The sequence below is a fragment of the Delphinus delphis genome, chromosome 2, assembly GCF_949987515.2.
Source record: "Delphinus delphis chromosome 2, mDelDel1.2, whole genome shotgun sequence".
In the NCBI taxonomy this organism is placed as follows: Eukaryota; Metazoa; Chordata; class Mammalia; order Artiodactyla; family Delphinidae; genus Delphinus; species Delphinus delphis.
The window spans coordinates 28,234,963-28,249,192 of record NC_082684.1 but is presented as its reverse complement, the minus strand read 5'-3'; the positions used below and the strand labels follow the sequence as shown (position 1 = coordinate 28,249,192).

General features: G+C 36.6%; 1 protein-coding gene across 2 annotated transcripts in view; it reads left to right on the top strand.

The window, feature by feature from the left end:
* The window catches only part of YLPM1 (YLP motif containing 1), a 67,631-nt gene that overhangs the window by 40,621 nt on the left and 12,780 nt on the right, over positions 1–14,230 (top strand). Inside the window, exons 7-17 of one of the 2 annotated variants that reach the window (XM_060004183.1) lie at positions 841–1,261; positions 1,375–1,467; positions 2,705–2,819; positions 3,301–3,419; positions 4,326–4,480; positions 7,683–7,745; positions 8,030–8,149; positions 8,366–8,542; positions 8,630–8,713; positions 9,002–9,085; positions 11,380–11,460. In XM_060004183.1, coding sequence (XP_059860166.1) covers positions 841–1,261; positions 1,375–1,467; positions 2,705–2,819; positions 3,301–3,419; positions 4,326–4,480; positions 7,683–7,745; positions 8,030–8,149; positions 8,366–8,542; positions 8,630–8,713; positions 9,002–9,085; positions 11,380–11,460 — 1,512 coding nt within the window. Of the gene's footprint in view, positions 1–840; positions 1,262–1,374; positions 1,468–2,623; positions 2,820–3,300; positions 3,420–4,325; positions 4,481–7,682; positions 7,746–8,029; positions 8,150–8,365; positions 8,543–8,629; positions 8,714–9,001; positions 9,086–11,379; positions 11,461–14,230 lie in introns of both variants that reach the window. The other variant, XM_060004182.1, reaches the window with a different exon arrangement.

Here is a 14,230-nt window from a genome sequence, read left to right as displayed (position 1 = left end):
TAGATTTGCCTTTTTGGGCATTAAATTTAAGTGGAATCATACAATATGTGGTCTTTTGTGTCTGGCTTCTTTCACTTAGCATAATATTTTCAAGGTTCATCCATGTTATAGCATGAATCAGTACTTCATTTCTTTTTATTGCCAAGTAACAATCTATTGTATGGCTATACCATATTTTGTTTGTCCATTCACCAGTTGATGGACACTTGGGTTATCGAATAATGCTGTTGCGAATATTTGTGTGCAGGTCTTTGGGGGGGCATGTTTTTCTTGGTTAGAGACCTAGGAATGGAACTGCTGAATTATTTGGTAAATTGAGGTTTAACTTTTTGACAAATTGTTAGACCATTTCCCAAAGTGGAAATTTTACATTCTTACTAGCAGTCTAAGAGTCTTTGTGTTTCTCTACATCCTTGCCATCATTTGTTATTGTCTATTTTATCAATTATAGCTATTCTACTGGATATGAAATGGTACCTCATTGTGGTTTTAATTTTCATTTCCCTCATGACTAATGATGTCGAGTATATTTTCATGGGCTTATTGGCCATTCATATATCTTCTTCGGAAAAATATATGCAAATCTTTTGCCCATATTTTTTTGACTATTTGTCTTATAAGAGATTTTTATATTCTGAATACAAGTCCATTATCAGATAGGTGATATGCACATATTTTCTCCCTAATGGTGTATTTTAAAGTACAAAAAGTTTTGAATTTTGAGTAAGTTCAATATATCAAATTTTTCTTTTGTGGATTGAGAACCAGATTTTAATTTCTACTGATATGTGAAAACATGATGGTATGCTCATTCGTTAAGCCATTTACTCTGTTCTCCAGCCTCCAGGATCCTATAGACCACCCCCTCCTATGGGTAAACCACCAGGTTCAATTGTAAGACCCTCTGCTCCACCAGCAAGATCATCTGTTCCTGTGACCAGGCCGCCTATCCCAATACCGCCACCGCCACCCCCTCCTCCTCCGCCGCCACCTCCTCCTCCAGTGATAAAGCCACAGACTTCAGCTATGGAACAAGAACGCTGGGATGAAGATTCTTTCTATGGCCTCTGGGATACAAATGATGAACAAGGACTGAATTCGGAATTTAAACCTGAAGCTGCAACGATTCCATCTGCTCCAGTGTTACCACCCCCACCTGTTCACCCTTCCATCCCTCCTCCTGGCCCGGTGCCTATGGGTATGCCACCAATGTCCAAACCACCACCAGTGCAGCAGACTGTCGATTATGGCCATGGCCGAGGTGAGTGAAAGTGGCAAATTTGTATTTGGGATTCTAAAGGAATTGTTAGCTTCAGCTTTGGCTTCCTTAAGCTTCACTCTTACAGTGTTTTTATCCCTGATTTTGTTTACCAGACATATCCACTAATAAAGTTGAGCAGATACCCTATGGAGAAAGAATAACTCTGCGTCCAGATCCACTACCTGAAAGATCAACTTTTGAAACAGGTAGGAGTCCCAGAGAGATCAGTATTTTTAAACCTTTTAGGACCCAATTATCATATGATTTCCCTTTTGGTAAGGTTATCTGGGCCTCCCTTTTTTTTTTTTTAAATTTATTTATTTATTTTTGGCTGCATTGGGTCTTCATTGCTGTGTGTGGGCTTTCCCTAGTTGTGGCGAGCAGGGGCTACTCTTCGTTGTGGTGCGCGGGCTTCTTACTGCATTGGCTTCTCTTGTTGCGGAGCACAGGCTCTAGTCACACGGGCTTCAGTAGCTGTGGCACGCAGGCTCAGTAGTTGTAGCTCATGAGCTCTAGAGCACAGGCTCAGTAGTTGTGGTGCACAGGCTTAGTTGCTGTGCGGCATGTGGGATCATCCCAGACCAGGGCTCGAACCCGTGTCCCCTGCATTGGTGGGGAGATTCTTAACCACTGTGCCACCAGGGAATTCCCAGAAATAAAGTTTTAATGGAACATAGACACACTCCCATTAGCTATTGTTTACACCTGCTTTTATGCTAACAAACCAGAGCTGGGGTAGTTGCGACAAAGACTGTATGTCCTATAAAACATTTACCGTCTGTCCCTTTACAGAAAAAGTTTGCTAATCCCTGTTCTAGACACTGGGAATTCAACAAGAGAAAAAAGTTTCTGTGCTTGTGAAATTACATTCTAATGGGAAAACAAAAAGAATAAATGAACAAGATCGTTTCAGACCTTTGAATGTATTATAAAGACAATGAAACATTTGATGTGATGGATAGTGAAGGTGGTTAATTTAGACAGAGTGGTCAGAGGAGGCCCCTATGACAGTGAAGCTGAGAGCTGAATGACAAGGAGTCAACCATGAAGCAGCTGCAAACTGACGGTCCCAGTCAGAGGGAACAGCAGGTGGTAGGTCTCAGGAACGGGAAAGTGTGGTTGCATCACAAAGAGATGGGGAAGGTAGTAGGAGGTGAGATCAGAGAGGGAACTAGGGTTAGGCAGGGGCCAGCTCACAGAAGGCCTCTTAGAATGTGGGCCTCCCTTTAATATAGCTAAAAGATTTATTTATAAGTTGAATTTAGGGCAACAGTTTATGCTAGTTCTAAATTTAGATTTGTACATTTCTGCTTTTATTTCAGAAAAAAGGGATATAGTTCTTATTTTATATTGTTTTTATAGAGCATGTAGGCCAACGAGATCGTTATGATAGAGACAGAGATCGTGAGCCTTATTTTGATCGTCAAAGTAATGTCATGGCAGATCATCGAGATTTCAAAAGGGATCGGGAGACACATAGAGATCGAGACCGGGATCGTGGTGTTATTGACTATGACCGGGATCGATTTGACAGAGAACGCCGACCTCGAGACGATAGGTATGCTATGCTATGAGAAATATCTTTGCCAGATGTGCAAATTACCATATACTTAAGTTCAGCAAATGTCAGTGTAGTTAAAGGAACTTTAGTAAATGATGTATTTTTCTCATGCATGTGTGTGTAATCTGGAGAGGGAAGAGTACCAGTTTTCAGGAAACTAGGTGGTTGAGTTTTGTGAGCTTGAATTCCAGAGAATTAAATGGGAGCTGGAGATAGCCAGAAAGGAAAGGAAAGAGTATTGTTGACAAAGTTGTAGTCATTGCTTAATTAACAGGCAAACAATTTATTTTTGCAATTTGTGAGTTCTGTGGATATGTGTATGCACGGCAGATCTAAATGGGAAAGCAAAATGAAAATATAAGTATTGACTATGTATAATAAGTACCCATAGAAAAAATTGGGCAGATAATGGTGTTGCATTATAAGAGACCTCCATATGTTTTTCATTTACCAAAGCACTTCCTGTTAAACCTTCTAGGACTCAGTCATATCGAGACAAAAAAGACCATTCCTCATCCAGAAGAGGGGGATTTGATAGGCCATCCTATGATCGGAAGTCTGACCGACCAGCCTATGAAGGACCGTCCATGTTTGGAGGTAGATTAGTGCCTTGTTAACTATAAAGATGCTGAGAACTGAAAGCAACATGAGATGCTTTCCATTGTAGTTATGGATTTAAACTTTCAGAGTAAAATGCACTCACAGATTTCTCAGAGGTGACAATGTTATCACCAAAAATAGCCATGTAATTGATGAAATAAAATGTAAATTGCTTTTTTTACATTTTTAAAGAAATTTTGGAAGCTAGAAACAAAATCGCTTATAATCCCACCACCTACCATACTACAACTATTGTAATTTTGTATATTTCCTGTCATTCTCTCTTCACACACATATTAATGAAGTTGTAATCAAAGTATAAATACAGTTTCTTTGTTGTGCTTGTTCCCATTGATATTGTGTACTATATACATTTTTCCATACATAAACCTATCATATTAATAGCTCTATGATAGTCCATCAAGTGGATGAGATATATGACTCTTATTTTTGGACATTTAGGTTGCTTTTAGTTTTTCACTGTTATAAATTACACTTAAACTAGAAATTCACACCTACTTATACAAACAAGCTTTCCTAAGCTGATGACTTGTTCTCAATATTGTAAAGCAGAAGTTACATACAGACGGACTATAAATCACACTCAGGACTATTCAGGAGTACATGTTATTCTTCTGTGTTCTGTTAACTTTTTTCCTAAGTTTAATACAAACAAGGATGAATTCAGTATTTTTCAGAACATTCTTTTTGCCTGAAATCATACCTAAATCTTTTCATTTTCTTGATTTCAATAGAGTTACATTATCTTAAACTATCTCTAATTAAGGATAAAAGTAGCCCCCGAATCACCATAAGTTATATTACCTTAGGAGGAGTGGAGAGAGTTAAAATTTTAGATAATTACTGTATAAATAGTAATTTGTTCAACTGCTGGAATCCTAGGAGAACGAAGAACTTACCCAGAGGAGCGAATGCCCCTGCCAGCTCCTTCACTAAGCCACCAGCCACCTCCAGCTCCGCGGGTTGAGAAGAAACCTGAATCTAAGAATGTGGATGATATTTTGAAACCACCTGGCCGAGAGAGCAGACCTGAGAGAGTAAGTCCTATGTAAATGACTAGCTTTCTTGCAAATGAAGCTGATAAGAAATCTTTTTAGTATCCTGAACAGAATTTCTGTACTTCTCAGTGACGTAGTATTTTTTTTTAATTTTTAAGAAAATTTTATTTTATTTTATTAAAGTATAGTTGATTTGCAATGTTGTGTTAATTTCTACTATATAGCAAAGTGATTCAGCTACACGGATATATACATTCTTTTTCATTTTGGTTTAATCACAGGATATTGAATATATATAGTTCCCTGTGCTATACAGTAGGACCTTGTTGTTTATCCATTCTGTATATAATAATTTGCATGTGCTAATCCCAAACTCCCAGTCCATCCTCCCCCACCCTCCCCCTTGGCAACCACAAATCTGTTCTCTGTGTCTGTGAGTCTGTTTCTGTGTCGTAGTTAAGTTCATTTGTGCCATACTTTAGATTCCACATATAAGTGATATCATGGTATTTGTCTTTCTCTTTCTGACTTACTTCACTTAGTATGATAATCTCTAGGTCCATCCATGTTGCTGCAAATGGCATTATTTCATTCTTTTTATGGCTGAGTAGTATTCCATTGTGTATATGTACCACATCTTCTTTATCCATTCATCTGTTGATGGACGACATTTAGGTTGTTTCCACGTGTGACATAGTATTAATATCAGATTAAAGGCATCTCCAGATCATCGTAAAATCTCATAAACTGCCTACCCTATAGAATCTAAGAAATTAGAGCTTAATTGCTTGGCAGAAAAAAATGTTGAAAATTTTAGAAAATAATTCATAAGAACTCAATTAATTGCAATTTGAAGAAGGGAAAAGAGGATTTGGTTTTATGGTATGTGGAACTAAAAGAGGGAGAATTAGGAGACTTGATTAGTTTAGACCTATTTTCCTCCATATGTATACATTTTTAAATTTATCTTATATTGCAAAATAATTAGATTCCATTTAAATAAAATGGTTCCGTTTAAATAAAACGGGAGATTTCCATCAGAAGTTTGACTCTGTATATATATATATGTCACTGTTTTAAAGTCTGTTTCATCTATTATTAGTATAGTTACTCCAGCTTTCCTGTGGCTGTTGATATATCATTTTCCATCCTTTTAATTTCAATCTATTTGTGTCTTTCAGTGACACAAATAAAGTATGTTTCCTATAGACAGCATATAGTTGGATCATGTTTTTTTATGCGGTCTGATAATTTTTGCTTTTTAATTGGATTGTTTAAATCCATTCATGTGTAATGTTATTATTGATATAGATGGCTTAAGTTCCCTGGTGGTCTAGTGGTTGGGATTCTGTGCTTTGACTGCCGTGGCCCGAGTTCAATCCCTGGTCGGGGAACTGAGATCCCGGAAGCCACACAGTGCTGCCAAAAAAAAAAAAGGAAGATATAGATGGCTTAATTCCATTCTTGGATTGTTCAGTTGTATTGAAATACAGTTGATTTTTTCGTATTGATTGTATATCCTTCAACATTGCTGAACTCATTTATTGGTTCTAATAGATTTTTCGTGGATTCCTTAGGGTTTTTCCTATCTATAAGATCATGTAATCTGCAGATGGAGATGGTTTTACTTCTTACTTTACAATGTGTATGCCTTTTTTCTTTTTCTTGCCTCATTGCTCTGGCTAGACCTCCAGTACAGTGTTGAATAGATGTGGTGAGAGTGGACATCCTTGTTTTATTCCTGATCTTAGAAAGAAAACTTTCAGTCTTTCACCATTAAGTACTATGTTAGTTGTGGGTTTTCATTAGATGTCCCTTATCAAGTTCAGGAGGTTCCCTTCCATTCCTAGTTTGTTGAATGTTTTTTTTTTTTTCTGCGGTGCGTGGGCCTCTCACCATTGTGGCCTCTCCCGTCGCGGAGCACAGGCTCTGGACGCGCAGGCTCAGCGGCCATGGCTCACGGCCCAGCCACTCCTCAGCATGTGGGATCCTCCCGGACCGGGGCACGAACCCGCGTCCCCTGCTTCGGCAGGCGGACTCTCAACCACTGCGCCACCAGGGAAGCCCCTGTTGAATGTTTTTATCATGAAAGGATGTTGGATTTTGTTAAATGCTTTTTCTGCATTGAGATTTTTTTGTTTTTTATTGTATTGATACAATGTATTACATTAACTGATTTTCAGATATTAATTTGAATCTCTGGGATAAACCCTACTTGGTCATGTTGTGTACTTCTTTTTATATGTTGCTAGATTCAATATGGTAGTATTTTGTTGAAAATTTTTGTATCCATAATCCTAAGAGATATCTGTAATTTTCTTGTGATGTCTTTGTCTGGTTTTGGTATCAGATTATATGCTTGATTTGAAATGCTGGCCTCATAAAATAAGTTGGGAATTGTTCCTTCCTCTTCTGTTTTTGGAAGAGTTTGTGAAGAGTTGGTATTCTTCTTTGAAGGTTTGTTAGGATTTGGTGAAGAAGCCATCTGGGCCTGGGCTTTTCTTTTTTGGCAGTTTTTTGACTACTAATTAAATCTCTTCACTTGTCATAGGTCTATTCAGGTTATCTATTTCTTCTTGAGTCAGTTTCAGTAGGCTGTGTCTTTCTAGGAATTTGTCCATTTCATTTATCTAATTTGTTGGTATACAGTTGTTCATAGTATTCCTTTATAAATAACCCTTTTAAAATTTCTGTAACGTTGGCAGTCATGTCCCCCCTTTTTTTCTGATTCTAGTAATTTGAATTTTCTCTCTTTTTTCTTAGTCTAGCTAAAGGTTTGTCAATTTTGTTGCTCTTTTCAAAGAGCTAGCTTTTGGTTCCATTGATTTTTCTTTGTTTTTTGGTTCTCTATTTTATTAACTTCTGGTCTAATATTACTATTTCCTTCCTTCTGCTTGCTTTCGGTTTAGTTTGTTCTTCCACTGTCTTATGTTGTGTCTTCATTTTTGTTTATCTCAAAGTATTTTCTGATTTTTCTTTTGATTTCTTCTTTGACCCACTGGTTATTTAGGAGTATGGTGTTTACTTTCTACATACTTGTGAATTTCCCAAATTTTTAATTTTACTCCATTGTGGTCAGAGACATGCTTTGTATTATTCCTATGCTCTCAAATGTATTAAGGTTTGTTTCATGGCCTATCATATGGTCTGTCCTGGAGAATGATAGGTCATTGTTAACTCTAAGATCTCACTGTGAAATAAAATCTTCCCTGGGTGATTTTTTTTTTTCGTTGTGTTTCAGATTGTTGTTATAATGAGAGGATTGCCTGGCAGTGGAAAGACACATGTTGCGAAACTTATTCGAGTGAGTATGGGAAGGTGAAAGAATCAGTTGCTTTTGTTAGCCACTTGCCTTCTTAGCAAGTTATATGATATTGATACAGCTATTTCCCATTTGATCCATTCTAGTTGGCCCATCTGGTAGATGCTATATCATAAATTTTGATCTGCTTAGGCAGATACTTTGCCCCTGCTTGATTTGAAACCACAAGAAGATTGCGTGGTATTTAGCCACAGGAAAAACTTTGTGCACATTTATTAACTTATTCCATAAATTCTCTTTAACTTTCTTGAATATATGATTCTCAGGATAAGGAGGTAGAATTTGGAGGACCTGCACCCAGAGTTCTAAGCCTGGATGATTACTTCATCGCTGAAGTGGAAAAAGAAGAAAAAGATCCAGATTCTGGAAAGAAAGTGAAAAAAAAGGTATGGTATATTCCTCTCAGATTACATCCTGATTCATAAATAGCATTGAAAGGAAAACATGTTCAGAGAGAAACGTGGTTGTTTTGAACACAAACTTTAGTACTCAGGTATGAAGGAAAGACTAGAAACTTGTCTGTATCCAAATGCTAACAAGGGAAGAGATTTAAGATGATTCTTTGCTTTTGCTAACTCCATATCTCTTTGGGGGGATCTTAGGTAATGGAATATGAATATGAAGCTGAGATGGAGGAAACCTACCGCACCAGCATGTTCAAAACTTTCAAAAAGACTCTGGATGATGGCTTTTTCCCTTTCATCATCCTGGATGCCATCAATGACAGAGTTAGACATTTTGACCAGTTTTGGAGTGCAGCAAAAACCAAGGGATTTGAGGTATAGATTTAAAAGAACTTTAGAGTACTTTATGTTATCATGTAAGTGCTGCATTTGTTTGCCTAATCATTATTCATTCTTTCTTAGGTGTATTTGGCTGAAATGAGTGCAGATAACCAGACTTGTAGCAAGAGGAATATTCATGGAAGAAAGCTTAAAGAAATAAATAAGGTGATTTTTTTGAAGCACAGAGGGTGTAATATTCTAAACTTCATTTTGCCTATTTCATCACTGTTGTCTGGAAATTCTTATTTATCCCCTTTACTTTCAAAATATATTTTCTACCTGCTTTAGTAAATGTTTCTTACCCTTTGTATCTAAGGGTACGAGGTGTCCTAGCTCTTCCTGGAACTAGCCTGTTAGACTTCACAGTGTTAGTTAAATTTGTCTTGGATATTCTCTTGGTCTTTCTTTGAGTAGTTTCCAGAGATAACGTGACCTCCTGAATCTCTCAATTAGATGGCCGATCACTGGGAAACGGCGCCTCGTCATATGATGCGTCTGGACATTCGTTCTTTGCTGCAAGATGCTGCTATTGAAGAGGTGAGCGTCCTTTGTCTCGAAAGCAGTGCAAAAGCGACCTCTTTTTCCGCCTTTTTTTATTTTGAAAAAAATTTAAATGACAGAAAATGGCACGTATAGTATTGCGTTGGCCAGAATGTTCGTTTGGGTTTTTCCATAATGGAAAACCCTAACAAACGTTTTGGGCAACCCAATATAAGAACACCTGCATGACTTTCGTTGAGATTCACCAGTTGTTAATATTTTGTCTCATTTTTCTCTATTTAGATTTCTTCTTCCTCTTCTTGTTACTACTGCTACTGCTACTGCTACTAGTACTACTACTATTCCTCTTACTGTGGAACCATTTGAGAGTTAAAATGCAGACCTCATAAACCCTTTAGCCCTAAATATTTCAGTAGATATCTCCCAAGAACAAGGGCATTCTCTTACAAAACTAGAAGACTCAATTATCAAATATAAGAAATTTAACATTGATAAGATACTATATTAGGTAATATAAATTTCCTGAATTCTTTCATATACAGTCCATATTCATATTTCACCAGTTGTTCCCATACTGTGCTTTATAAGAATTTCTTAAAATCCAGGATCCAGTCCTTTAATACAAAAAATGGTTTCTCAGCTATGTCATTGTCATGAAAGACAAAAAATTTTTGAAGAGTAGAGGCCACTTAGCTGTTTTGTAGAATGCCCCTCAATTTGGGTTTGTCATGATTAGCTTTAGGTTAAACATTAGCAGGAATTCTACATAAGGGACATTGTGTTCTCACTGCATCATATCAGGGGTCATATGATGTCGTCTTATTTCATTATTGGTGATTTAAGTGTTGATCACTTGGTTCAGGTGATATCCATCAAATTTTTCTGCATTTTTCTCTTCCTAATAAGTAATCTGTAGGGAGATACTTTGATACTGTTAATATCCTGTTCCCCGACAGATTTTCACAGATTGCGAATTCTTGTCTAAATCAATTACTAGTTTGAAATAAATAAATCTTTATTATGGAAAAGGCGAGATTTTTCTCTTTTAATCAGTTATATACTTCTGTTTCATTTGACCTCTTCCTGTGAATGAGAGTTATCTGTACTCAATGTTGTCACTGTATTTTTATGTGTTTTTACCTCCCATGCCACTCTTCATCCCATTTCCTCTGGCTTCTGCCCCAGCCATTCTCTAGAGACTCTCTCACCAAAGATTTCCATGGCAATGGACAATTCTCACTTCTCTTGCTTAATTTTGCAGCCACATACGACATGGTTGACCATGTCCACTTTCTTGAAACCATTTTTCTCTTGGCTTCTGTGAGTCTGCCTTCTCCTGGTTTTCCTCTTGCATCTCTGGCCATCCCTTTTCAGTCTCCTTTGCTGGCTTCTCTTGCTACCCAGTCCTTAAATGCTGGAGTTCTTTAGGGCTCTATCCTAGGCTCTATATTCAATCTGCACATTCTGTATCGATAATCAGGCTTTTTGGTACCTTGGATTGCCACTTCTATGCCCTTAATATTAAATTGTAAAGGCTGGTATGAATTTCATCAATATCTTAACAGTAATTATATCTGTGTGGAGGGGTTGTGGGTGATTTTTATAATTCTACCATTATTTTCCAAATTCTCTACCAAAAAATATGTATTATCTTAGTACACCTCAGACTCAACCTATTCAATATGTAATTCATCCAAACCTGTTCCTCTTCTCACATTCTCTATTTTAGTAATTAGATCCATTAGTCCACTTGGTTGCTGAAACCCTGACTCTCTACTCTCCATTATCTTTGACTCTTTACTTTCCCCTTGTACCAGTGTTTGATTCTACCCCTCCACCATGTAGTCAGTCTACAAGTATTGTCAGTTTTACCTTATAAATACTTCTCTGATTTATCTACTCTCTATTTGTATTGCTACTATTCTGGGCCAAGCTATTATCATCTGACTTTTCACTATACCCTTTCTTACATTTTGAAATTTGAATCATACCTGTTTTACTTGATTGAAAAAATACTTGCTAAAGGTTTTAAAAAGAAATCCTAGTAATCCATTGTCATTCAAAACAGATAACCATCAATTTAGATCATTGTACTCAACTTCATAGAGAATTACAAAGATGGATATCCCAGGAAAATGAAAAGCAGGAGTATCATCTAGTCTGTCAGTTCTGTTTCAAAGTTTAGGGTGTTAGAAATTACTTAGCATGTAACAGCAAGTCTGTGTGTCTTGCTCTGGGCAACTGTGCTCATTTCATATCTCAGTGAGGGACTCAACATTTTCCTAGATGTTAACTCAGTCTTTTTGTGTGTGATTATTGTGGTATTGTAGGTGGAGATGGAAGATTTTGATGCAAATATTGAAGAACAGAAGGATGAAAAGAAAGATGCAGAGGAAGAGGAAAGCGAACTGGTAGGAGACAGAACAACCACTTTGAACAAAGTGTCTCTTTATTAAAATTCTTAAGGGTTTAAATTCAGCTCTGTGATCAGATGACTATTGTTGATATTGCACCTTAATGGTAAAAGTTCCCATAATCATCTTCAAGGAGACTTTTGGATACTTTTTGTTTTTCCCCTGACCAAAGGAAAAGAACCCTCTACTGTGTTGTTACAAGAAAATTTTTAAAATGCTAAGAAACTTACCCTTGTACTCACTCATCTATTTGTGGGTGGCTCTAGGGGAATACACTTTTTAAGAAAATCGATTACATTTGAAAGGGTATTCTTACATTCCAGCAGATACGTGGTACAGCCTACCCAATGTATGCATAATTGTCTCTTCTTCGCTATAAGAGCTCAAAATTGATTTTCTATAAACTGAGGCAGAAGAACTTATTGAATGAGGAGGCAGAGGGTTGCCACTGACTGCTGGATTTGTTCTTCCGCATTTTATCCTATTAAGTGATGGGGAAAATGATTTGACTGTGTAGGCAATGCATTTTGCTTAGGCTGATTAAAGGCTTACGTAGTGCGAATTCAAAGATCCCGTGTACCTACTGTAAATGCTTTTGATCACAACTCTGTAGTGATGTCTGCCTTTACCCTGTCATTCAAGAATATGCGACCTATAGACTTACGTTATTTTCAGTGTTTGCTAATGGGGTACAGAGATTAGCAGTGCCTTGGAATAGTGTTGCTTTTTAAATCCAAAATATTATTTGTTTTATTTAATACTTCAGCCCTTGCTAAAGCTGCTTTTCATATTCTTCTGAAAATGTGCAAAGCGAGAACCCTGATTCCTAACCCCTAGAGAATACAGTCTCTCTAAGGAGTGGTCCCATCAACCCATGTGTGTTATAGAGGACTCTGAATAGAAACTGTGTGTTTGCATAGAGATGGTGTCAATCTCTACATTCCTAGATTTCATATGTGGATTAAAAAATAAGCTTTAAAGTTAATGGCATTTGAGTCTCCTATGTTTTTTTTTCTTTAAACAAAGTATTTTTATTAATTAGGTTGTATTTTGACATACATGATCTAAGACGTAGGCAGGAAATTCACTTAAAGGTCCACGCTGTCCTGGAATATGGCTAATGACCAGTTTAGCTACTTGGCAGCGTGTGTACTAGCAATCGATCATGTGAGAAGTCTCTAATGTTAGCTTTCTGAAGCTCTGTCTTCCTTTTGTGGAGATTTCAGTTCAGCATATGGTTCATAACATCTGACTTGCTTAGGTGTAGGTCAAAACTTGGAACTTTTAATTGAATGTACTATTATTTTTAAAAGTGAAACACACTGTAATACTATATTTTTTCATCAGAAACATGGCAATGAAGCCTTAGAACTCTACCCTGCTGAACTATCTCTTTTATTTCCAAGTAGCCTAATATTTCAAACAGTGAGAAAATGATTTTAAGTTTTAAGGAAGAAAAAGATGGTTCCAGCAGGGGGAAATTAATGTACTCATTTTGCTTATCTTTATGTTATAAACCTTCTCTTAACCTTTTTTCAAAATGCAGAATCGAGATCTTCTACTGTTGGGTTCTATTCCAAGAGTAAAAGATTCTTGGAGAATTGACCCTTGGAAAGGGTTAAGAGCAAGTCTTGTGTCATTCAGACCATTTTAATGGAATTTTCACTGAACTTTACATTTTCTACTCTGTACTGATTACTATAGCTGGGTGAAATCCAAACTTTTCTTGGTTAAGAGACTCCTTTGGGGGGATCATTGGTATGATATGTTGTCTTCTTTAGTGCTTCAGTGAACCTCATAGATCTGACTCAGAATTTATAAATATATTATTCTAGTGATGTTTAAGGTTTTCAGATGAGTTTTTGAGATACAACTGTACAAATTCCATCAGTACTAAACTTTTAGCACCATCATTTCAGCCTTTGTCTTGGTTTGTTCTAAACATGTATTTGGAAAGGATGGTATAATTTATAATCTGAAATACTGCCTAATTAGTTGAAATTGAATTATTAGTCTGGCTTAAAGACTAGAAATGTATAAAACGTGTAGATTTCCTGGAAGAATGATGATACTCTAGTACACTCTTACACAGAAGCTGTTGTCATGAAGTGTTCAACATACTTTCCAACTTTACCCGTGTGTCAGTCTATTCTATGAACTTGAACATTCCCAATAGTAGAAAGATATATGGATTCTTAAAAGAAGATGCTGACACCTTTGATGAACCTGTCCTATATAATAAGTCCTAACCTAATATTAAAGTTCTGTATGTTAAGACCTAATAGAGAACAGAGTCCAAATGAAGGAAAGGGGGAATCAGTGAATTATGTGGAAAAAGCATACACTTGCTAGGTGAATAAACTGAAAGGCTTACTACATAGCTAAATAGGTACATTGTGAAATTTGAAAATCTTATGTAGGACTTCGTTTGAAATAAACCACCCAGTTATTTTATTAAATAAGATATAAATTGCCTGTGGAGATTTCTGGGTTTTCATATAATAGAAAGATGTAATTTTTTAAAAGACATCAGAAATAATAATCTAGTTTCCAACTGATGAAAAAGTAATGCTCTGAAATTGATTCAGTAAAATTAGTCTTTGTAAGATCTAACTGGTAAATGGATTGAGTCATTTTAAAATGAAGTTGAACTTCATAATTGTGTTCAGTGATACCAAGTTTTCTCCCTTCTTTTGAGTATCTAAAAGTACACTGGAATATAAAGTAACTGTCTTGAAGAACACTCTTTGGACCTCATGGCTACTAT